At 38.6% G+C, this 25,634-nt stretch overlaps 1 protein-coding gene across 1 annotated transcript in view; it reads right to left on the bottom strand.

Moving 5' to 3' along the window:
• Positions 1-24,233, bottom strand: part of carmil2 (capping protein regulator and myosin 1 linker 2) — a 64,788-nt gene extending 40,555 nt beyond the window's left edge. The window contains exons 1-28 of the mRNA XM_031753530.2: positions 23,870-24,233; positions 17,557-17,660; positions 16,394-16,444; positions 15,726-15,785; positions 15,400-15,521; positions 14,785-14,882; positions 14,462-14,532; positions 14,275-14,348; positions 14,120-14,195; positions 11,777-11,865; positions 11,185-11,279; positions 10,593-10,679; positions 9,919-10,028; positions 9,193-9,270; positions 8,705-8,781; positions 7,713-7,817; positions 6,893-6,962; positions 6,695-6,776; positions 5,844-5,940; positions 4,852-4,906; positions 4,565-4,737; positions 4,312-4,380; positions 3,445-3,538; positions 3,044-3,130; positions 2,696-2,824; positions 2,198-2,314; positions 760-935; positions 156-243 (exon numbers count right to left, since the gene is read on the bottom strand). Of these exons, the coding sequence (XP_031609390.2) occupies positions 156-243; positions 760-935; positions 2,198-2,314; positions 2,696-2,824; positions 3,044-3,130; positions 3,445-3,538; positions 4,312-4,380; positions 4,565-4,737; positions 4,852-4,906; positions 5,844-5,940; positions 6,695-6,776; positions 6,893-6,962; positions 7,713-7,817; positions 8,705-8,781; positions 9,193-9,270; positions 9,919-10,028; positions 10,593-10,679; positions 11,185-11,279; positions 11,777-11,865; positions 14,120-14,195; positions 14,275-14,348; positions 14,462-14,532; positions 14,785-14,882; positions 15,400-15,521; positions 15,726-15,785; positions 16,394-16,444; positions 17,557-17,660; positions 23,870-23,897 (2,562 nt within the window). The 5' untranslated portion in view covers positions 23,898-24,233. The remainder of the gene's footprint in view (positions 1-155; positions 244-759; positions 936-2,197; positions 2,315-2,695; positions 2,825-3,043; positions 3,131-3,444; positions 3,539-4,311; positions 4,381-4,564; positions 4,738-4,851; positions 4,907-5,843; positions 5,941-6,694; positions 6,777-6,892; positions 6,963-7,712; positions 7,818-8,704; positions 8,782-9,192; positions 9,271-9,918; positions 10,029-10,592; positions 10,680-11,184; positions 11,280-11,776; positions 11,866-14,119; positions 14,196-14,274; positions 14,349-14,461; positions 14,533-14,784; positions 14,883-15,399; positions 15,522-15,725; positions 15,786-16,393; positions 16,445-17,556; positions 17,661-23,869) is intronic.
• Positions 24,234-25,634: the final 1,401 nt, after the last annotated feature.

Below are 25,634 nucleotides of genomic sequence, written 5' to 3'. Positions count from 1 at the left end.
TTAAAGCAACATCTTTATGAATAAAGGTACTCTAGGTTTCCCATCAGAACATATACTGTAACAAGATGACCTTCATTATTTCACCTGGTTTTAATGGTTTGGCTGATTGGGAGTGTGCAGTATTCACACACACACACACACACACACACACTTACTATTTTGTCCTGTGCCACTTTTAGATCCTGTAGCACCTGTTGCACAATGCTTTCAGCCAGAGTGACAGTCAGTGTTTTCTTCAGTTCACTTTAATAACACGACAGAGGAAATAAGGAACAACTTCATTAATGAGGACATGGTATAAGAGATACAGTGATTGTGCCAGAGATTTATAGTCAAAAATGTCTGCGGCGTAAACTCTATCTAACCAGACTGTGTCTTTTACTTTTTATTTTATTTGTTCTGTCGAAACAGAGAAACTAAAACAAAGATGTTTTCACAGTGTATTGTAGATCAGTTTCCTATTGTTAATACAAGTTCTAAAACTAAAGGATCATACCTATCATGCATTTATTTATTTAACTTTGAAAAAAGAAAGAAATGTGTACATTTCAGTCTATAATGTTTATAATGTATACACTAACCATGGAACCATCACACTAAATAATCTTTATTTAACTCATCAAACAATATCTCTAATCCTGATATGATGTGCATTGACTTTACTGATATGTAATATGTACTGATAGGTACTAACTCATAAGGGATCTCATTAAAAACATTAACTAAATGTCAACCACTGCTCTGTGGAAATGTCCTTACTGCAGTCTGTTGTTGATGATGTGCCCTGTGCTCTCCACCAGAGTGCTTCTTATGAATATGTGTGTCTGTGTGCTTCTTTTGGAGACACACTCTGAAAGACACTCACACACACTAGACCGCTGGACCACTCGTGGGTACAAAGCATCAGCGTGTCTCATCAGGCCTTGAGACAACTCCTGGAACACAGAGACTAGGACTTCAGTAAGGACAAGACTGGGCATCTGAAGACAAAACAGCATTAAACAATCTTCCCTCGAGACCAAGCTTGACCTGGCAAGTACCCATGACATCATTTCCAAAATGATGTCATGGGTAATTTTAAAACCCCTAACTAATTAACTAAAAATTAACCCCTAACTAAAACCCCAGCTCTCTCTTACCAAAGGTAAATTTAAACCCATTCACCAATTCTAATCCTTAAATAACATGTCACATGTAACCTAGTCTGGCAACATTTCTAAAACAGTTTGATATAGATGAAGTTTGTCAAATATCGTTGTGACATACATGTCCCATCCAGCATTAAACTCAAAACTTTGGTGTCCAAAAGCCACTGAAACAAAATAGCTTCCAGGCAGAAGTTAGCCTGATCCTTTGAATCATCACTGCGCATCACATCTACACCACCACCACCCAAGAGAGCTCCTGTTGATGATGATGTTCACACTAACGAGGTTGCACACTGTGACAAGTGGGGTCATTGCAAATCTTGCAAAGTCAATTAACCACCATCATCTGTGAGAAATGTGAGGTGTGATGGGAAATTGCTTCAAATGTTACCGTTTGGCGGTCTCCCAAATAGCCTTAAGAACTTACAGTAATAGTTCGAACATGGTATTAAGTTACATAATTTTCATTTCTGATCGCTTTTTGCACACTTTTTGTCTAATTTTTTTCTTTTGTCTTTTTCTTTTTAAAATATATATATACATAAATACATGTAAGAGTTTTTTAAAATAAAGAGAATTTACAAACGTCATTTAAACCCTTAACTTAATTGGAAATAATATAGACAACTTTAAAAAAGGTTTAAAACAACAATTTTTATTTGCTTATTTTTTAAAACTTTAACAGACAAATTATGTAGCTAGCTGAAAAACAGCATCCATTCCAAAATAAATTCATTTTTTGATTGCTCAGACTACATGGCACTACTCTATTTTGCCTCAGTCTCTATTAACTAAGCTTTCTGTGGATTCTCAGATACTTTGAACTACATTGTGTTCTGTAGATGAAGAAGCCCCCAAGTTATTTGCAAGGGAAGCCTTTTTTCAAGAATTTATTCATGTTTGATTTGGGCTATCTGTGTGTGTTTGTTGTTGCTGCTGAAGTTGAAGTTGGACATGGATCCTCATATTTCTTGAACGTGTGTGTGTGTGTGTGTGTGTGTGTGTGTGTGTACGCGTGTGCACACAGTGAGTGCTTTCTAAACATTTACCTGTATGCTCCTAGTGAACTCATTGGTCAGTGCAGTAGCCGTGTCAGTAAGAATGCTGTTCACAAAGTCTCCATCGGAGGCGCACTTCCTGCCTACCTCATATAGCGACGGCAGCAGCTACACAAATGATACCAAAAGAAATATTAGGTGGAATACAGCATCATTTACAATCCCTGGTCACTTTAGTGAGGATGTCTGTGAAGGTTCTCAGTCATCCAGGTCATCGTAGTCAAAGGAGTTTGCAAAGAAAAGCGTCTGGACGTCTTTAAGTTGCTTGAAGACGTTTCACCTCTCATCCGAGAAGCTTCTTCAGTTCAGTTTAGTGAGGATATTGTTACAGGCTAATACTTGACTTCATTCAACAAAGCATTCACTTCATTTCAAAGAAGTTTTTTGTTTCTTATATTCTGTCCCCCTCTATTTGCAATGGTAGGAGGAAAACAATCAAAACATACTTAAATATGCTTAAATATCCAAAATTAACTTTGAAGCGTGTACCTTTAAAGAGTCCCTGGCATGTTGCAGCACCTCGTGCGCTTTGAGGACATCAGCTTGGTCCTCTTGAATGCTACAGTGGCTTAAACGTTGAAGGCTGCTCTCTAACTGGCGGCACATTCCATGGATGAGCTAAAATGGTGGATAACATACACATAAGATTTATATGACCTAGCACAAAGAGCAAGGCAATTTTCATTTGGTCAATTATTTCTTTGTTGTAACAATGTTTCTTGGTAAGGAAAATCATTTGTGGGTTGAGCAGCAACTATTACTAGTTATTTAATTTACTAGTTGAATAAATTGTGTTGTAGTTATATAAATGATTCTCTTGTATTTTCACTGGCTTACCTTTTCAGACTGTTGAGTTCTAAAGACTTGTCGAAGTTCTGTGCTGTCAGACTGTCTCTGGTTGTTTCTGTCTAAATGCTGCTGAATCTGAACACACACACACAAAGACACACAGCTGACGTCTGGAAAAAGAAGAAGCCTCTCCAAACAACAATTAATATATATTACTCTATATAATATAAATTTGGACTGTATTGCTACAAAGAGTACAATGAATCTGTTAGATGTGTTTGCTGTCTGCATTTGCTGTCTCAGTTCTCTGATGTCCAAAAAACACATTGTCAGCAATAGAAAACAAGAGAAAACATGAACTTCAACTGTGATGTAAAAATAAAATGACCCTTGTCCTAAACACATTAAATGCATATAATCTTAAATAACAACCTGCTAAACACACTGACCTTGTGCAGGGCCTCTTTTGTTCTGTCAGGGTTGCTACGGTAACTCGGTGTGATATCGGCCAGGGGAAGAGACATGTGCTGCAGAGTGAAGTTCCTGCATAACAAAGAAACCTAACATCAAATTATGGATCTGTTCAACTGTGCACAGGGAGAACATGCAAACTCCACACAGAGCATCAGACTGGATTCAAACCCAGGACCTTCTTGCTGTGAAGTGCAGAACTGCACCGTCACCCATACTGAGTCTGTCTTTCTTTTAAAAATATTTAATAGGAAAATGGGAACTAGGTGCAGCAATTTACTGAGACTTGCAAATACCTTTCTGTGACATGGCCACCTTTATTCTTCAACACAACCTAAATTCTCTCATATTTCTTATAATTTTTCTAAATAGTCTTCAGGAATAGTTCTCAAAGCATCTTGAAGGCCATAACAAAGCTCTTTTTTGGATGTTGGCTGCTTTTTGTTTCGTTGCACAAAGATCAATTTAAATGGTTCTTTGCTAAGTTGTCTATTATATGTAGACATGTTACTGGTTCATTCCTTGGGTTAGGTGCCGTTTTTATGTTTGAAAGATCCATAGATGAGTCTTAAGCAGCTTAGCAATCAAATAAACAAGTGAACACACAAAAATTCCTTTGAAATTTGTCAGCTACAAGGACTGGACTAAACATGAGTGAAAAAGCAGCCAGTGTCTCAAAGGAATTGTATATTTGAAAAAACATTTTTTCTGGTAAAAGCCAGCAAAGCGTTTTTTGACATTTGCCTGTGTGTGTGTGTGTGTGTGTGTGTGTGTGTGTGTGTGTGTGTGTGTGTGTGTGTGTGTGTGTGTGTGTGTGTGTGTGTGTGTGTGTGTGTGTGCATGACCTCTCCAAGGCATCTGCTACATCCTGGAAACCTCTAGCAGTCACACTGTTTCTGTCCCATGTTAAAGTCCTTAAAAAAGAGAGATCAGTCAGTTTGAGGAAATACAGCTCTGTCTTCCACTGATATTCATACTTTCTCTGCCTCTGAAAGGATGTTCTTTAATTCACTAATTAGCTCTTTGGATTAGAACATTTATTAATTACAAACATTCTTGAGAGAGAGAGAGAGAGTGTGTGTGTGTTTACATGTGCACCTCAGGCTGGTATTACTCATCAGGGCTTTGGACAGCATTTTAGCTCCTGTATCTCCAATAAAGTTTCCACTAATGTCAAGTTCAACCAGAGCAGCATGACCACCCAAAGCACTCAGCAGAATGTGTATCCCAGTCTTCAGCTTGGAGTCAGACACTGATAAAGACTGCAAGGGCTGCAAACACAGATTTCAATTTCAGGGTCACAGGCAGGGTAACACATCTGACCGGCTGAGCATCCATTGCAGGGCTACTGAATTACATTAAAGTACACTGAAGGTTTCACTCACACACTCTTCATCCTGGATTAGCTGAGCTATACGTTGAAGAACATCGGTGAGTGCTCTGGTCCATAGCAAAGCAGGCAGACATGAAATGAAGGGAGAAAGAAGAGAAAAAAATTAAGAACAAGGAGAAATTACAATTACTGATTTACATTCATTAAATTACAGGCTGACTAGTTTACAAATAGCATACACTTTGAAATAAATATTGTGATCTGAATGATTTAATTAGCAGTGGCATGTTTTGTGGGTTGAGCCAAACAGGTGGCAGAAAGTGATAGTTTCTTTGTGTACCTTGTAACAACACCTGGTGTCTATGGAAAAGAGAAACTCAGATTATGAATCTAGGACCAATATAGCTAGAGGCAGGATTATACATGCAGATAAATTATGGCTTGGATTATGATAAATAGGTCAAATGTGTGTTTGACCTGGAAATATTCTGACCTATGTGTTTCAAAGGTCAAGTTTGTGTTCATCTTTTAAACTAAATGTTCTACCACAGAAATGATGTTACCATACGTCCAAATCATGCATCAGTTTGCTGCATTAATACTGAGTCATGATGTTACAGATTCTGAAAGTGCAGCTTTGCAGTTGCTGCTGTTGCAGTTTCTGGTTTTTTTACATTACTATTACTTTACTTTGTGTGCGACACAAATTTCATATCACGCAAAGCTGTTTAATTGAATTCAGTTACTCAGTTTAAAAACATATAACTGTGAACAGCTGCATTTCAGTTGGCGTCTTTGACAATCTTATTCTATAAAAGTGATGGCCATCATTTTTATGTTTCTACTCTGATGACCAGCTGCACACAGCGGACTCTACTATTATGTATAACCACTTACTGTTAATGAACATTCAAATGAGATGATCAGTTGTATTTACTTTACTTGCAAGCATTTTAAACATTGTGAAGGGTCAGTGTGATAAACTGATGTCAGTAGACAATGTGGTGGTAGAGTAAAGGGACCTCTTAATCTTTTTCATCATACCTGGATTTCATGGCAAAGTTTCTCCCCAGGGCAAGATGTCGAAGAGACTGACATCGACCGACTGACAGAACCAGGGTCACCATGTCATTCTCAAAACCTACAGTCAGAGAGCAAGGGAAAAGTGGTGCAATGGAAGCATTCATTCTTCCTGGTGTAAATGGGTTTACTGTACTTCAATAATTCTCTTATTATTCATCTAGTGAAAAAAAGCTAACTGTCAAATTGTTGTTGATCATATTAAGGTTATAGTTATGAGGGTGCTATCAATCTTCTCACCTAACTCTGGAGAGGAAAAATAATTTGACTTTTAAAATAAGCAATTGACAAAATTAGGCAAAGAACTCAGAGATACACTGTCATGCACAGAAGTCACCAACTTTGGGTTGAGTCAGTCACAACACACTTTATGTGACATTCAGATTAGCTGATAAACAGTGCATCGAAAGCTTCATGGAATTGGTTTCCATGGCCGTGCAGCTGCATCCAAGCCTGACAAGGTGTTGCTAGTGGACTCAGCAGTGGACGTGTTCTCTGGAGTCAAAGGAATTCTTAATGCTTCGGCATACCAGGACATTTTGGATTTTGTCCTCCCAACTTTGTGGGAACAGTTTGGCCCCTTCCTGTTGCACTACGACCGCACAGCAGTGCACAAAGCAAAGTCCATAAACACATGGATGAGACAGTTTGGTGTGGAAGAACTTGACTGGCCTGAGTTAGAACACCTTTGGGATGAGTTAGAGTGGAGACTGTGAGCCAGGCCTTCTCGTCCTGAACTTCAATGTACTGAAATGAGTTTTGCAGGTTTTATATGGCATAATTGGATTTGTGTGTAAGAAAGTTGTTTTGCATACTGTTGTCAGAGATATCCAGACTTCTGATGGCTGTGGCTTCAGAGATGTGTTCCTGTATCACCTGGGCTCCTGCTGAACGTAGCTACACATAAACAAACACATATTTATAGGTCTAAAATATGTACCTACTGTGGATGCTACCATTCATCATAAATGAAAAAAGCTATTCTTTCTGCATGAGGGTATGTGAGTGTGTACCTCGCAGCTGCTTAGGTCTAACTCCAGCCCAAACAGTCGTTTGTTGGTTGCCAGACCCTGCAGTAATAACCTAGTTGCAAAACATATCAATAGATTCATTAACCACAGACTACTAGTTCGTCAGTATTTGTAACTGTTTATGTGCTGGCAGTGTGGACAGTAGTACTCTGAAGGTAAGCAATGGTTGCTTTTTTAACCTAGTATTTCCTAATAAAGTATAGTTTGACAAAAACTTTCACATACATGAACCGAAAGCGCTTCAAAACATCTCTTACTGATGCATGGGATGCTTCACAGTTAGTACATACAATAGTAATCGTGATAAGAGTGGTGGAAAAACTATATTTTTATTCATCTTTATTCTAACCAGGTCAAAAATGTTTTCATATTAAATACAACTAAGGCTGCCAGTGCTGACTAACATCAACCACCACGTTTTTTCCCCTGCTGTCTGATGTCATTAAGCACAGCTAACAAACAGGTTTTTATTGAGTTACTTAATGATTCACAAAAATGAAAGGTCAATGGCAAAGCACTGATAAAATACACTGATGAAAATAAAACCCACAAAGAAATTTTGTGGTCATTAGCATTACTCTGAAAAGCAGTGTGAAAAGTGCCGTGGCTCCCCTACAGTGTACCGGTGGTGAAATATGGCTGTACAAAAGAAACGTCTCAATACAAGCAGATAACTAACTGTGTGTGACTCATTTAGAATATAAAAGTACGAAACATTAACACATTACATTAAACATTACAGTTCCTGCGGCCAACAGTGAGCTTTCATGTCATATTATCATGTGACAGTGTGTGCACACACCTGAGAGCTTGTGGAGGTAGTTTGGTTGCAGACAGCCCAACATATTTCAGCTCACAGCTCTGACTAAAGAACTCTTGAATGCTCCTCGTGACCTCCTGCACCTTTCTATACACATGCACACACGTGCGTGCACACACACACACACACACACACGCACACACACAGAGGGAGAGAGAGACAAAGAAAGAGATTTCTTGCTGGAATCAGGAACTTAGGGAGTAGTCACATAAACATTCATGAAGACACCAGGGTGTCTGGATCATGCTCACATATTCAACCTTTCAGTTAATAGATGGCTTAGTAGATACTACTGCTCAATCTCTGAATCTATCAGTGAATTAATCTATGAATTTAACAGCTGATGACAGTTTAATATGATATCTTTTTAATGGCTTAATATATTGTGTATATGGAAAATATTAAATATCATTTTTCAAGTTCCTAAGAATTTGTAACAAGATTGTGTCCAACATAGCACCAAGCACATTGTTTTAAAAACACCAGTTGGATGAAAGAAATTATGGGACATAATTATGTTGACACCTAAATTATCTACTAATTCTGGAATAGCTCTCTTTTTTTCTATGGTGGCAGGTGTTTCACATTTTAAGGTCTTAACAACTTTAACAACTCCCAACAACATCAGGTGATATGTTGTAAAAGCCACTTGTTTCTGGTATAAGCCAGTTTGTGCACATGCTGTTAAAGCTCCTTCTGAACACTTCATGCTAATATGTTCTCAGACTGTAATCTGAGGTACGCAGCACTGTGTTGAATATTCATATTTAATTTGTTCATTAATGTTGTTTAAGTAAACTTGTGGACTGGTTGATCCTATAAATTGTGGCAGTATGACTCCAAAGGCTTGGAATGCCCTCTGCTGGTTTTCAAATGCTGCTGCATTTCAAAGCAACTAAGAAACTGAAGTCCAATGAGTCTGTGAAGGTTCTCAGTCATCCAATGAGTTTACAGATATGGACAGTGGAGCTGACCTGTGGCTGAAAGGATTCCTGGCCAGGTTAAGGTGCACCAGTTTGTAACAACATCCAGCAGACAGCGACACAAATAACTGCATGAACAGACAGACAAGCAAGTTAAATTACAGGCAACTGTAGCAATTGTTTCAACCCACTGTTTTGATACTGTGCATACAAGAACAACAACAATGACAATGAAAATACCACAACTACTACTACTAATAATTGTCTCTATGTGTTGGCCCTGCATCAGACTGGCGACCTGGGGAGGCATTCGAACTGGATAGATGAGTGGATAACACATAAATATTAACATAGATGTAATGTAATACAGATTGGTCTTGGGCACAAGCTATGAGGTCACTGATTTTGGTTTGTTTTATTGTTTTATCCATTTTGTTGAGATCCAACCATGGCCGCTGATTCTTCCAAATATCAATCAATGAGAAATCAATGAGATGATGGAAAGCAGTCCACAGTTATAAAAACAATATGTCACTGACCGTGTCCAGAGGGCAGCTGGTATCACTGAGGTCCAGATAAGACAGAGAGTTTGTACTGGACAAGAACTTGAAGAGAAACTGCAAAACACACACAGATGCATCACAAAGTTTAGTACATGTCTGAGTTATGTAGACATGGTTTCCTTCCTTCTTATCCAGGATGGAAAACCATCAGGGGGTGTCTTGAAACAGAGTTGATGTTTCTGGCAAACCTTCACTTACTCTCACCGTGCTTGGACAACATGTTACAAGTCCAGCAATGTTTGTTGTACATAGAAATACTTTGTTGCATGAACAACATATTGGACATTGTGGCCTTCAGTGATGATTACCCTTGTGAAGACCACAAGCTGAAATGTTTCAACAAACCAGTGAAGCTGTTCTATGTAATATGAGTGTTGCTAGAAATTTAACCTTAAGTTTTTAAGGTTTAAGGTTGGGCTTGAACATTATACACTCCAGACTAAAGCTGGTTTGTCTGTAACTTAAAGAAAAATGGGGAAAGCTTTTAGCTCAAGCATTTAGTTTGTGATATGCAAAAGTCATCTGTACTCTACTTTAATCTTTGTTTCCAGTATTTTTTAATTCCTGCAACAAGGTCAGGATAATAGTCGGCACCACTTTTGGATGTTTACAGTATGTGTACTGTAAGTACTGTAAGAATATTCTTTGCATCATTTGTGTTCAATCCGTATCATGTGAAGGTACACATAAAGCAGAGTGTACCGTGGCTTCCTCAGTAACCAGGCTACTGGTGTTACCAGACAGATCAAGGTGGGTCAGCGATGTTGAGAACCTTTGACTGGAGGACAACACCTGACTCAGACAGCCGAGACCTGGAAAAAAAACAATCAAACCACAAATACTGATTATTTTGAATGGGGTAAGTGGATGCAACAGCAAAGATGGTGTGAAACGCGTTTATGGTGGCAGGCAAAATATCACAGGGAATCCTTCTTTTATTCATTTCATATTCATTCAAAGAAGAGCAAAAGACGAATCTGCAAAACTGATATACCTGGCTGTATTGTACAAAAATATGATCATACTATACTCAGCATTTGTTAGAATTTGTATCTAAGAAGTGTGTTTTAACACACTAATTATAATTATTTAGTGGTACACTGCACAGTGTTGACAGGAAGTGCTTTTATTTTGAAGTGCAAGGACATCAGGAACAACATTACCTTTTGATCACGAGTGACTTTTAAGCAGCACACTCAGCAACTAAAATGTTCTACTGAGTGGTTTCTTTCTGGCATTCAATATATTATTTCAGACTGTAAAAGTCCTGAGTGTTCACCTCCTCTTTTTTATATTTACTCGATTCTGTCTTCATTCTGCTCCTTATAAAACTGATGAAAACAGCATGTTATTTCTACAGTTTATAGTGTTTGTACCTCTGGCAGTCATCGATACCCTGGACAGGGAGAGGCGCTTGAGTCCTTTCTCCAGATTCTCCAAATTCTGACTTAGCGCTATTACACCTTGCAGTGAAAACACAAAACATTAACACAGCTGTGAGTTAAAATAGTGTCTTTCAATGGGACATATTTTGCAGAAAAGCACAGGTAGAGGCAATGATATTAATAATAATTCAACTCTGCTGCGATTTGTATATTCTCATCACTGACTTGACACTTTTTAGAATAAAAATATTCTTATTTTTAGTCATTTAATTCTGTATCTATGATTACTACCTGCATTTTATGATGTATCTGTGCTGGTGACGGTTGCCTTTTCTCAGGAAGGCTTTTATGTTCTACTAGAATCAAATTTGTTTGCCAATCACTTCATACCTTTAATGAAAGTTTTCACTATATACATATTACTGTCTGAGTCTGCACAGACATGGATCTAAACTGCAACTGAAGGCATACAACTACAAACCAGTTATTATGATTTGCAGCAGTAGATGTGACAGCCTTTCCCCTATTCACATCTTAGTCACAACCACATACATGAATCAGGTGTCAAATCTAAAAAGCTCACCTTTGTCTTCAATTGGATTGCCAGAGAGGTTGATAGATTGCAGGCTAGATGAGGCATGCTCTTTGAGGGCAGCAGCCATTTTGACTGCAAAGTCCCTGTAGAGAAGATTATTGTCAGTCTCAATACCTGTAAACTACACTGTAAATCAAAGTAATTTAAAGTCAGCCTAGTTTAACAAGTAAAAATATTTCTTCCTGAGTACATGATGTTGTGCAAATGTTTTATACAATAAGATGTTTGGATCTTGAGCCACCACAGTAGCATAAAGGAGGCATCTGCTTGGCCTGTGAGCGAGTGCAAACATTCAGCCAGAGTAACAAAGATCTATGTTGTCACAAGAAGGAGGGGTCCTCAGACAAGAGTCTCAGATTTTGTTAAATTCATTGTTAAAAGCTCAAACATGCAGTGAGGAGCTCTGTTGAGCTGTGCGGCGCGTTCAGCTGGTATGTGTTCTCTCCTGGTGTTAATGGTTTCTTCTGTGTGACAATGATGCCTTCATCAATAGAGCACCTGGGCTCCATAATGACCCCACATCTTTCTGAGACACTTTCTGTTTTTTCGTTTACTTTTGTATGTGGACACAGAAACTCACAGCTTCAGTCCACTGGCCTCCAGCGAGAGCTCCTCCAGACTGGGAGATCTTGAGAGCAGGTATGTCAGCTGCTGCTGGATATCCACTGACTGAAAGAACAAAACCAGAGTCCAAGAGAAACGTGCAGAGTGGTGTTTCCAACTTTCTTTTTTGCATTAGCAGTGGCCCATAGACACATGCACAATAAGCCTGTCGTGAATCCAGGAGCTGGGAGAGGTTTTTATAAAGTCCTGGTGGGGATTTTATTTAACCCCAGTTATTTTGTCATTGTGTATTTGGTCTTAGAAATAATTTGGTCTGGAGGGATATCAAGAATGGAAAAGAGCAAAATTTCAGTTCAACAGTTGCATCAAGGCACTTTATATTGTAAGTTACAGACCCTAAAGTAATACAGAAAGACCTCAGAAATTGGACGACCCCAACTGATTGTGAGAAGGAAAAACTCCCTTTTAACAGGAAGAAATCTCCAGCAGAACCAGGCTCAGGGAGGGGCGGGGCCATCTGCTGTGATAGGTCGGGGGTGAGGGAAGGAAAACGGGAAATAAAACTGGAGAGCCAGAGATCAATAATAACTAATGATTAAATGCAGACTGGTGTATAAACTGTCAAGAAAGGTGGGATTGAGAGAGAGAGAGATTGAAGTTCCTCTTGGAGAGAGACAGTAAATGGTCTTAACATCCAGCATTTTATGTTTAAAATGATACAAAGTGCCTTAACAGAGGTTTTATCTCTTTGCTAATAGTAAATTATCTTTATTCTTAATCCAAGATATAATCAAAATAGAAGTTGATTAATATGTTGAATGAGAAATGCAGTTTCAGTGTTGAAAATTATTCTAATGATTTTGTGTGAATAGACATGATCCAGTTTTGACTTTGGCAGGTTAGTGTCTGAGTGTGGCTGCAGGAATGTGAAAGACAAGAAATGTCACCAACCCATCGTTTTACATGATTCTGAATAAGAGAAATTGTATTAAGTATATTAATGGTCGAACACAGAATCACAATTCACACGTGGTTTTGCTGACAGTTAATTTATCTTGATTTTTTAATACTGATCAGAGTATAATCAGGTACAAGCTCCACCCATATGATAAATAAGAAAATATGAAGTGTGGCTGAAAGACACCAGCAGCTTTTTCTCTGCTCATGTTTGTTATGTATAGAAACAAAAAGATTTAGATTTGCACTCAGCACAGAACACAGAGATAAGTGCAGCTTCAGATCCAGATCCTCTCCAGCCTTTCCCCTCACACAGAGCAAGGTCAGCATTAGCATAGATTAGGTTAATTATATAAGTATAATTTGGGTGATCTGATTATTATTTTGCAATTATTATTATTTGAGTCTGCGTTTGCTTTGCTCCAGCTATCTGATTTAATATAATATCCTAAAATTAAGTGTGTTTCCTCTCAGTTTTGACAGTCTCTCGTTCTATGTTCAGTGTGTTTAGTTTTGCTTCCCCGTGTCGTTAGTCTGTTTCATCCCAGCTGTGATTTCATGTGTTTCCACTCTCTCTAATCACCCTTATGTCTATAAGGATCTAAACTGCAACTATAAACATGTCTATATTGTCTGTTTTCCCCGTGTCCCTCATCAGGTTGTCTGCTCTCCTCGCTCTATGTTCCAGGTCTTTTATGTCCAGGTTTCCATGTTCAGGCTCCTGGCTTCGTGTTGCTAATGTTCTATGTTTAGTATTAGCTTTTCCCAGTTTAGTTGTCGTTAGTTTAATCTTAGTGTCCTTTTTGCATTTGCTCTGTACTCTTTACCAGCCTCAATAAATCAGCTCGCTTCTTGTTAACCCACTCATGTCTCTGAGTGTCTCCATTTAGATCCACACCACACACCGACCACCCGACCGTAACAACTTATGAACGACTGTGATCTAAAACCCTCAAGAGAAATCAATCTTTTATGGTTTTTTATATGATTTTCTAATAGTATTTAAAATATTATTCATAATAAATTAATTTACACTTCAGAATGTCACCTGAGATGACAGCTAAGGAGAAGACTATCATCTGACCAGCTTATTAATTGATGGGGTCACAAGCAAATAGCAGGCAAAATAATAAAGCAAATAATTATTTCCATATAGATTCCACAGTTTGATAAAAGTAGCACCTCCAGGACCGTAGTCTTGCTTTGTGACAGTTGTGTTGGACCTAACATATATTTTGTTAGTTGTTAGTTAGTAACATATATAGTTTGTGTATTATAAAATGACCACTTATTAATTATTAATAATAGTTGTCATCTTGTGAAAAAGCTGGATTCAAGTGTGCAAACCTTTAGGTAACTCTTTCAATCACTCAAACATAAATAAATAAAAGTCATAGTGTACCAGTTTGAGATCTTTGCAGTAAATCTTTGTAAACCACTGGTTAAAGGACAAAGCTGCTACTGCCAATGCCAGGTCCCTGTGAGGAGAGGAGACAAAGAAAGTATGTAACAGCGGTAAAGTATGACTGGATTACCCATCATCATGCTGTATCTCACCTGCTGTCTAAGTGGCTGAAGTCCTGCAGGTTGAATTGTCTCCAGTTGTGGATGTAGTAAATGTTGTCAACATCCTGCATAAACAGTTTGACAATAATTCTAATATTTGTATAAAAAGTGCTAAAATTGATTTAAATTTTAAAAATTTATTTTATCTAGATTTTATGTTGTTGCAACATTAACATACCCACTGAATCTCTTCTCTAAACGGCATCTCATTGAAATCACACAAAGCAGCATAGGTATCAGAGAATCCTCCTGGGAACAATACTCAGATACATTAGTTCTAGTTTTAAATTCATGTGTTTTTCTGAAATGCAAAACTGTCGGTGATCATGTTGTAGGTGTTGCTAATGTTTGAATCATAAGGTGTTAATAACAGGTTATGATCAACTGAAAAGGTCTTTAGCTTTATTGTAGTATGTACAACACATCTATTAATGTTTACATGTTACTACAGTAACTGATTTCCCAACTACAAAATATCTAATACTGGACAATGAAACACACCACAGTAGCCAGGCTGACTGTTCATCTGCTCCTCTATCGCACCAATCAGTGTGAGGAGTCTGTCCTTGAGATCGGGTGGAATTGTCTTCAACAGCTTTCTGAGGATTAAAGGAAAATATGAAATGTACCCCATGAAACTGCAATACTCTGCAGACAGACGAAGAGTCTATTGACTGGGAACACAGAAATTCAGGTCTTGACTCACTTGATCTAGTCCCTCATTAAACACCTCAAAGTATTTTGGTCTTAAGGTCTTACTAAATATATATTATTGTGTTGCTTTTAGAATTTCTAGTCATGTTTACTGTCCTGAAAGCCTAGTAAAGTTGGACAGATCTACCACCTGTGAGATCTGATTTCAAGAAGCTAAGGTCCCAAAGGTGAACAAGCTCACTTTGACTGCGCAACAACAGGCCTTTGGAAACCAGCTGATGACATTGTAATGGCTACTTCTTTTATATATAGTCTATGATTGTTTCCTATATTCATCAAACTGTATGTAAACTTAGGGAGTATCTTTAAAAACACATACTGTATATAATAAACATATGTTTTCTGTGATTGAGAAGCCATTGGCTTTAAGGCTGGTACGATCCCACTGCAAGACGGACCCACCCTGGAGAAGAATCAGGAAAGATCCTCTTCAGTGAGGCGGTCATGTGACTGATCATGGCTTCAAGATCTTCAGTGTGTAACACACTGAAATACAGAGTCTGTCTGTCTGTCTCCAACACAATCTGTAACACATCCGTACCATACATGTATTACTCTCTGCATATACAAACTAGAGGCTTTTTTATAGAATCAAATATTGTCTTAATGTGTGCTTTATATACACATAAATGCACACATAAAAATTTAATGTAAAAACAGGTTATATATTGAACATAACAAGATATGACATGGGAAAAAAATAGGCATGGCACTGATAAATGGTGTACCTTCATGTGACTGTGAATATTAATGGCGCAAATCTCCAGGTAGCTAAAGGTGCTCTCCACCTGTGGATGAGAGAAAGGCATACATGTGAACCCACACACACACACACACACACACACACACACACACACACACACACACACACACACACACACACACACACACACACACACACACACACACACACACACACACACACATACACACACACACACACACACACATAAAGACAAAGTGAGAATAAATTCCATTTAAAAATGTGATTTTTTTTTTAGTAACTGTGGTGCGGCCAAATCTGTCCTTTCACTGCAGTGTTAAATGGCCTGACACCGATACAGTGCTTTTACACAGCAAGTCATATCCGCCCAGTCCTACACTGCTTTATTCTATGCACAGTGAGAATGAATCTGTGCACATAGGCCCACACACCCGATGCATCGGGGCATTTATGCACATACATATAAAAAGAAAATATTTGGCACGTTCAGCTGTATCTCTCTCCAGAAACAGTGTCCTAGTCAGAGAGGATAATCCATAAGGCTCATAACTCACAATGGTCATTTATCAAGTAAGAACCAGTAAGAAAAAAAAATAACACCTCTTATTTCAAACATCATCACACAATGTTTAAGTTAAGCTGGTTTGGTTTAAAAGAGAAGTTGTAATTTACCCTGATAGGTTGCTTGTTTATAACCACGTAACCTCTCCATAGACTCAGTACCTAAGAGAAACAGACATCATAAAAACAAAGAGAGAAGCTATCAGATGTCAAACTGACAGACCAATGCCTGCAGCTTCAGAGGAACACTGTCATTTTGTCAGGTCTTGTTATGCAATTTTGGTCCTTTACAGTGACCTCCAAACTACAGTAGCAGTGAGGTCCACAAGTGGCATGCTGCTCCTGCAGTGTTGCAGGAGCCAAATGCAATTCTCAGATGGTCAGTTAGTGCTCGTAGAGTATCATCCTCATTATTACCACTCTGCTCACACAGGAAACAAGTTGCCGTGTGAAATTTGGTCACATGTCAGGATCACCTAAAGTTTAGCTTCTTGTGCAAAATAGGTACAAAATAATGTTGGCCAAATTACTTTTACAACAGTTTATTTACTCTGATTTTGCGTCAATCATTAATCATTAATTAATCATGCCATAAATATATGTTCTTAAAAATCTATATTTGACTCCTTTCTATCTTTGACAGAGAAGTGCAAATTTCTTTACTTCGCAAAAATTAACATTAAACTTGAAGTTGTTCAGTGACCTGCTTTAAGAACCTTCATACATGTTTATACATACATTGTTAGCTTGTCAAAGAGCAGATTATAGTTCTGACAGTAAAAAAGTCAAAATACACTTTAACAAACACATAATCAATTTATAATATGTAATTTTTTTTTTTTTACCATTTATTTATTCGATCAATAATGGACAATAAAAGCGACGCTGTACATGGCTTTTATTTGAATACATTTATCCACCTGAATGTATTCAATACAAAATATAAAAGTAGTTTAACAACATTATTTTTTTACTTTAATCCACAAGAAAGTAAACTTGAAGTGATCCTGACTCTTGATAAAAATATTTGTCTAACTTTAAATCACACGCAGTGTAAAAACAGATCCTTTAGTGCCCCCTCCTGGCAGATTTGTGTACATGCCGATGCCAGAGTGGCCCTGGTGCCCACATAAACTTTTCTGTGTGCAAACAAACTGTTAGCAGAGTAATGAGGCTGATCCTGTAAGAGCACCAGCTGATTCAGATTTAGTTAAAGCAGTCATAGTGAAATTAATATTAGACCAACGGTATTGGCTTTTACCAATGACACTCACCATAAACCTGTTGGTTGACCTTCCACTTGGCTGACTGGAGTTGTTCAAAATAACAGGCGTCACCAGACAGACTCTGTGAGGCTTCAGCAGCTCTGATATCTGATCTGCTCACAGGATTACACACAAAAACAGACCATCACTATTGCTTTCATACTTTTAAGGACATCTTCACAGTTTGATTATTAAGTGCCTGTTTCTGCAGCACTTTAAACAAGGCTAACAAGGTTTTCACTTTTGTGATGGACTGGATAGTTGTCCATCCAAATAACTGAAAATAAAATGTTCATTTCTAATTCGTGGATGGAAACCCAGTCCTGAAGGCTTGAACTCATGAACTCATATCACCAGGTGCTGGGTTTCCTCCTTTTTAACGTTCTGCCCGCCCTTACTGCAGAGGCTTTCAGTAATGGTTTGTTTGTGGGCCTTTTGGTCCAAAGTTTATTCTTCAACAAGTGAAATGCTCAGTTGGGTTAAGATCAGGTGACTGACTTGGCCATTCAAGGATATTCCACTTCTTTGCTTTAATAAACTCCTGGGTTGCTTCGGCTGTATGTTTTGAGTCATTGTTCATCTGTATTATGAAACGACGCCCATCAGTTCGACTCCATGTAGCTGGATTTGAGCAGACAGTACATCTCTGAACACCTCAGAATTCATTCGGCTGCTTCTGTCCTGTGTCACATCACCATTAAACACTAGTGTCCTAGTGGGACTGGCAGCCATGCATGCTCAAACCATCACACTGCCTCCGCTGTGTTTATGATGTGGTTTCCTTTGGATCGTGAGCTGTTCCACGCCTTCTCCAAACTTTTTTCTTGCCATCATTCTGGTAGAGGTTGATCTTGGTTTCATCTGTACAAAGAATGTTTTTAGAACTGTGCTGGCTCTTTTAGATGTGTGTTTTGTTTTTTTAGCAAAGTTTAATATAGCCTTTCAATTCTTAAAGCTTATGAGTGGCTTGCACCTTGCAGTGAACCCTCTGTATTTACTTTCATGCAGTCTTCTCTTTATGGTAGACTTGGGTATTGATACGCGGACCTCCTGGAGAGTGTTGTTCACATGGTTGGCTGTTGTGAGGAGGTTTTATGGCTTCATCCACCACCACTGTTTTCCTTGGACATCCAGGTCTTTTTGCATTGCTGGGTTCACCAGTGCTTTTCTTTTGGTCTCAGAATCTCAGGATAGATTTAGCCACTCCTAATATTGTAGGAATTTGTCTGTTTTCACAGCTTAAGGGTGGCTTGTTTCACATGCATGGAGAGCTCCTGTGACTGCTGTTGTCTGTTCACAGTAAAATCTTCCATATGCAAGTATCACACCTCAAATCAACTCCAAGCTTTTATCTGCTTAATTAATAATGACATAATGAAGGAATTGCCCACACCTGCCCATGAAATAACCTTTGAATCAATTGTCCAATTACCTTGGTCCCTTTAAAATAGGGTGGCACATGTTAAGGAGCTGAACTCCTAAACCCTTCATCCAATCTTAGTGTGGATACCCTCAAATGAAAGCTGAGAGTCTACACATGATATCCATTGTATAACTATTATTTAAATATGTTTCAATAACCAGGGGAAAAAAATCAAAACTTGTGTCCAAATACTTATGGACCTAACTGTTAACTTGAGTCACATCCCATTCTTTAATCCATAGGGTTTAATATGATGTCGGCCCACCCTTTGCAGCTATAACAGCTTCCACTCTTCTGGGAAGGCTTTCCATAGTTTAGGAGTGTTTATTTATGACTATTCTTTCAGAAGCACATTTGTGAGGACAGACCATTAGGTTTCCTCCACTACAAACTCTCTCATCTATGCCTTTATGGACCTTGCATTGTGCACTGGTGTGCAGTCATGTTGGAACAGGAAGGGATCATCCCCAAACTGTTCCCACAAATTTTGCCTGAAATTGTCCAAAGTGTCTTGGTATGCTGAAGCGTTAAGAGTTCCCATCACTGAAACTAAGAGACTGCTCTGTGATCTTACGTGGCCGACCACTTCATGACTGAGTTGCTGTCGTTCCAGTCGCTTCCACTTTGTTATAACATCACTAACAGCTGACTGTGGAGTATTTAGTACAGAGGTGGGAAGTAGCAAAGTACAAATACTTTGCTACTGTACTTAAGTAGAATTTTCAGGTATCTGTACTTTACTTGAGCAGTTTTCTTTCTGACTACTTTTTACTTTTACTCACTACATTTTTGAAGTATATGTACTTTCTTCTTACATTTTCAAAACAGGTTTATTACTTTGATTTTAACATATTTAAGGTGAGTTATTAATTCACTTCACTGTGAGCCTCCAAACATCAAACCAGTTTGAGCCTAAACAATAACACATGAAAGCCAGTCCTGTTCATGTATTATTCACCAGGGCAAGTCACATAGAAAGAGATGGAAGAGCCAAAACTGAGTGCCAAAGTCAGCGGTTAAAGTGTGATGGGTATTTTTGTCTGTGACAATGAGCTCACCCGGAACCCTGGCTGATTAGGTCCCACGCCCACTTTCACACCTTGGCGCATGTGATTAGAGGATCACCAGGGGGTCCTTTGTCCCTCTTTGGGGGGATACTCCCACTGGGTTTAAATCTGGGACTCTCGGCCATTTGACCTTAGAACTGAAGAAGCTTCTCGGATGAGAGGTGAAACGTCTTCAAGCAACTTAAAGAAGTCCAGACGCTTTTCTTTGCAAACTCCTTTGACGATGGGTATTTTTGTTTTTGTCGATATTTAAATTGTAGTAGCAGTACTTCAGCATCCAGTTAGTGCTACAAAAGAGGAGCGAGGAGCATAAAGGAGTCATATTTTTAAGTGGCAGGTCATTTCAAATGCAACATTTCTATCAGTTCAACAAACATCAGCAAACTGTTTGTGTGCAGTTTTTTGCACAGTGTGTTGCTAGCTAAAGGTCCAGCTGCTATATTTGACAGGCAGAGAAAAGAAAGAGAGCTAACTTCACTCAGAGATGGAGAAAGATATGAAAGACAGGACAGGAGAGGAAGAAGAGAGGTTAGATTTAAAGGGAAGGACTGCTCAGTGGGATTTCAAAAACTGGAAATTGGAAGCTTACACGCAAGTCCTCATGTTTTTAAATCAGACATTGCATCTGTATAAATGACTTGATGTTTTTCATATTGTGAAATGTGCTTTAAAACAAAGTAAGGCAGATTAACTGTATTATTTAAAGATAATACAGTTTATCCTGCAGCTGAGTGCAGGATAAACAGCTTAGTTTGCTGTACTGTGGTGGATTTAAAGGTTCTCCAACCTGCTAAATCCCATTTTAGGCTCTTCCCTACTAATTTCCCTGTTGATAGGCAAAGTCACCCTCTACAATGGAGGAAACAGGAAAAAAAACCCTTCTTCTTCTCTGCTCATCTTCCTTCTACTGAACTATTTAAAGCTGAGTCCCTGTGCAGAAAACCAGCTGGTAGAAACGTCCTCCAAAGAGCTACTTTTTACTTTCTTACTTTGTGTCCATTTCAGAGTTTGTACTTTTTCACTTTTACTTGAGTAAAGAAGTTGAATCAGTACTTCAGCTTTTACTGGAGTATTGTTTTTTAACACTAATATCTGTACTTCGACTTAAGTACATAATGTCTGTACTTTTGCCACCTCTGATTCAGTAGCAGGGAAATTTCATCACTGGACTTGTTACACAGGTAACATCCTATCACGGTCCCACGCTGGAATTCACGGAGCTCCTGAGAGCGAGCCATTCTTTCACCAATGTTTGTAGAAGCACTCTAGGTGCACGCCTAGGTGCTCGATTTTATACACCTGTGACCATGAAAGTGATTGGAAGACCTGAACTCAGTGATTTGGGTGGGTGAGTGAGTACTTAATAGTGTAGATGTCACCATTTCTGCAAAACCCTGAACTGAGATCCACAGATCCTCCACACTGTACACCACCAGCATCTTCACTGCACCTAGAAATTTTGTTATTAGGAGTTATGAACACAACTGGCCGACAAAGGGCGGCCCTGGAAAAATTCCAAACAGTCGTATTACCAGGCTTTAAACACCACCTACTTTGTGAGGCATGAAGACATCCATCCTTTGTAAACTCTGTTTATTTACCCGTGTGGTTCTTATTTCCAGCCCATTTTAAGAACTAACCGGCAGGAGTTCTGACTTTAGTGTAGCGAATTATATCGTGATAGTATAGTGATTTGTGAAATGCTAAGAGTTTGGTAAACTTATGAAATTGAGTTTTCAAAGAAGCAAAAGTAGTGCAAGATCTGAAACTGCCCAGCAACCTCTATTTTGTGGTTTGAAGCAAACTGAAATAATGGAAACTTGCCCTGTAACTTTAGCACAGAAAGGAAATGTATTTGTAACGACTTTCAATGTGAATGACTTTCAGTTAAACTCAATATATTATATATACTTGAGGGGTTTTTGTCACTTTAGATACCTTACTTTTACAAATTCCCCAATAAATCAAACAGAGTTAAAATCAGCAGTTACAATAACACCTGGTTTGTGTATGTACCTGTCCATACACAAGTCCACTCACTCATTATTTTCATATACAAAGTTACAGTTGTATATCATAAAACTCACACATGGTGTGTATGACAATAAAAGTCTTGATTCTTGATCCTCAGCAGACCTCAGAGACCAACAGTACACTGCTCTGTAGGTGAGGCTGACAAGTTTGAAAATAGGTGACGTGGGCAACGGTAAGCTACTGAAAGGCGATGGACACACTGATCAGGTGGAATACTGTTAAGTGGCCAAATAGTAGCATTCTGAATTTCCTACAAGTAATCAGACACAGAGCGAAGACAATGATGAATAAAAGCTGATAAAAGATGGACAGGATGAACGCAAGATTAAAAAAAGCTTTGTGGGGAAAAACCAGCACACAGAAAACTCCTTTATGTGGGTGCAAAAACACTGGGACTGGTCAAAGATGACCCAGAGATTATTTGTATTGGTAAAATTAGCAGAGGACAGGACGCCCACAGTGTTACTGATCATGTAAGCCACTATTTCAGGCGATTAGAACTGATGTCTTATTGGCAATGACCTGTACAAAAATCTTAAATGAACTGATAAAATTACTGTTGTCCATTCATTTATAAATAACATTAGCTTATTTGGTTGGGGCAAAAAAACATACATGAATGGTATCTACAAATAAATAGTGTGTGATGTTAGTTTTTTAATCTATCTCAAGGCCAGCAGATATAAAATGAACCCGAGGCTCAAAAGTTGCTGAAGGAGAGAAATTAGGTACGTTCCCCACAGAGTGAGTAAAACGTCTGTGAGATAAGATTCAAACTGTTATTATGCAATAGCTGTATAATCAGGGTTTGATGTTTTACAGAAGTGAGCCCTAGCAGTTCCAACCCTAACCCTGATTATACATGACTAGGTGATCATTTCTAATGAAGTTCAGGTAGCTCAGAATTTTAAGATGGCACAAAAACTTCTCTGAACCACCTCACCAAGCAAGTGTCAGATTCACTGTTATTCAGAAGCTGTTTTTGGCACCAGCAAGGTCTATGGCGTGGAAATACTGACAGTCAGAGTGCAACTGACTGCTGTGCTGAATTCAAGGACATGTTACATGCCATACCTATCATGTGCTTAGATTACACTGAATTTCTGCAGAACGCTGCATGTTGAAGGTGAGCTGTGCCCCCACCCTTCTTTAGAAATTAATCGGAGCACTAATGGAGTAATAATTTCAGAGAGTCCTGGTGTCTGACTGTCTTTATTCAGTTCATAACACTGCTAACAAACCACACACTGAGTCACGTTTCCTTCTTTTTGTCAGTTGGTGTCACTGACTGTTAAAGTGGAAACACAGATGGTAACTAAGTAGGAGAAGCTGACCTTTAGGCATAAACAGTTTGTTTCAACGAAAAAGAAAAGCCTAACTTAATTGACTAGACTAGATGTTTATGAAGTTTTAGTCCAGTAAAAAGCTGTATGGCTAGTATCACTAGCCATATTACTGAAGCACAGGTTATTTACATCTTTATAAATAATCTTACATCTATAAAACTGTATGTTTGAAGTTTTAGACAAAAGTAAATAAATACATGTAAGACTCTTCCAGTATTTGGTCTCTGTGACAGAAAGTCTCAGCATTTGTTGCTAAGCACCCGTTTTTACCCACTATGGTAACATTTGGAGCCCCTGAATTAGATTGCATTTGCTTTAACTAGGTCATCTTAAACAGACTGAGTTGAAATACATGTAAAACTTTTAAGGTGTTTCAATGCTATCATCCTAAGTTCAAAGAATCAGAAATATCAAAGAGCATTAACTTTGCTGCTGAAAATGGCTCAGCTTACCTTGCAGGTTCTGGGAAACAGCCTCCATTCTGTGGACTTCAATAAAACGATGAAATTAATATGAAGATGCACAAAAAGTTAATCTGTGATCTTGTACTGCTCCTTAGAGAAATACCGAAAGGAAAGATGCACGTCCATACCGCCAAATTTAGAAAAAGAAGACGGATTTTAATCTAATAAAACAGTGTGTACAAATCCGACTGTACTGACTGAGGAGTAGGGAGTAGAGGAGATAGTAAAACAAGAAAATGTAGCGTGGAGATACTAAAGGTGTGAAGGTACACACATGAAACCACCATAAGATTTCTTTTTCAGAGCACATCTGCATATAACCCTCTTTCTCTTTCCACCCTGCATGCATGCACACACGTCACCTTTCTTGCTCTGCTTGCATGCACCCTCTGCTTGTGAACGTAGATACTCACATCCTGTTCCATGTTGTGAGTCAATAACACGGTGAACACAGAGAAGACTAAGCAGGAAGGAACTGAAGCTAACCCCCACACTGCAGGAAACCTGCAGTTTTACAAAGTCTTGCATTGTGTTTAAAAGTTTAGGAACTAAACAAATGTTGAACTTCAGAGGATAAATGAAAGCAATAATATTTATGAAAGCATAATAAGGGTTTAATGACTGTTACTTTTATTATGATGGAATCAATTATAAATGTTTTTCATTAGTAGATCATTGCAATTTATCTCTAACCACCAGGGGGAACCAAAGTGCACATTCAAACTGTTTTTATCTACAGGGTGGGCCATTTATATGGATACACCGTAATAACCTGGGAATGGTTGGTGATATTAAAGTCCTGTTTGTGGCACATTAGTATATGTGAGGGGGCAAACTCCTCAAGATGGGTGGTGACCATGGTGGCCATTTAGAAGTCGGCCATCTTGGATACAACTTTTGTTTTTTCAATAGGAAGAGGGCCATGTGACACATCAAACTTATTGGTAATGTCACAAGAAAAACAATGGTGTGCTTGGTTTCAACGTAACTTTATTCTTTCATGAGTTATTTACAATTTTCTCTTTGTCCATAACCATTGACATGTAAGAAGAGGTTAACACGTGAGGAGCGGATCGAAATTGTGTTGATATCTGGTGAACGCAGTAACCGGGTCATTGCAGCAGATTTCAATGCAAGACACCCTATGAGACCACCCATCTCCCATGCTACAGTTAGCAAACTGCTTGCTAAGTTTCGTGAAACTGGTTCAGTGTTGGATTTGCCAAAATGTGGACGCAAGAAAACTGTCACTAATGAAGAAACATCAGCGGCTGTCCTAGCTTCATTCAGCAAGAGCCCACAGCGTAGCACTCGCCGCATGTCACTGGAGAGTGGCATTAGTCGAACATTCCTTCGGCGGATATTAGCTACTCACAAATGGCACCCTTACAAACTCCAGCTACTGCAGCATCTCAACGAGGATGACCCAGATCGGCGCACAGAATTTGCAGAATGGGCAAAACAAAAATTGGAACAGGACCCTCAGTTTACGCAGAAGATTTTGTTCAGTGATGAGGCAAACTTTTATGTGAATGGTGAAGTTAACAAACAAAACCACCGCTATTGGTCTGACACTAACCCACATTGGATGGATCTCTCCAAGACTGTTGGAACAACAAAAGTGATGGTTTGGTGTGGTATATGGGGTACAACGATAGTGGGTCCATTCTTTATCAGTGGAAACCTCAAGGCCACTGGATATTTGAAATTGCTACACGATGATGTGTTTCCCTCTTTATGCACTGAAGCTGGA

This window comes from Oreochromis aureus, linkage group 7 (assembly GCF_013358895.1).
Source record: "Oreochromis aureus strain Israel breed Guangdong linkage group 7, ZZ_aureus, whole genome shotgun sequence".
NCBI lineage: Eukaryota > Metazoa > Chordata > Actinopteri > Cichliformes > Cichlidae > Oreochromis > Oreochromis aureus.
Note: the sequence above shows the minus strand (reverse complement) of the source record. Positions and strands in the feature narration are given on the sequence as shown.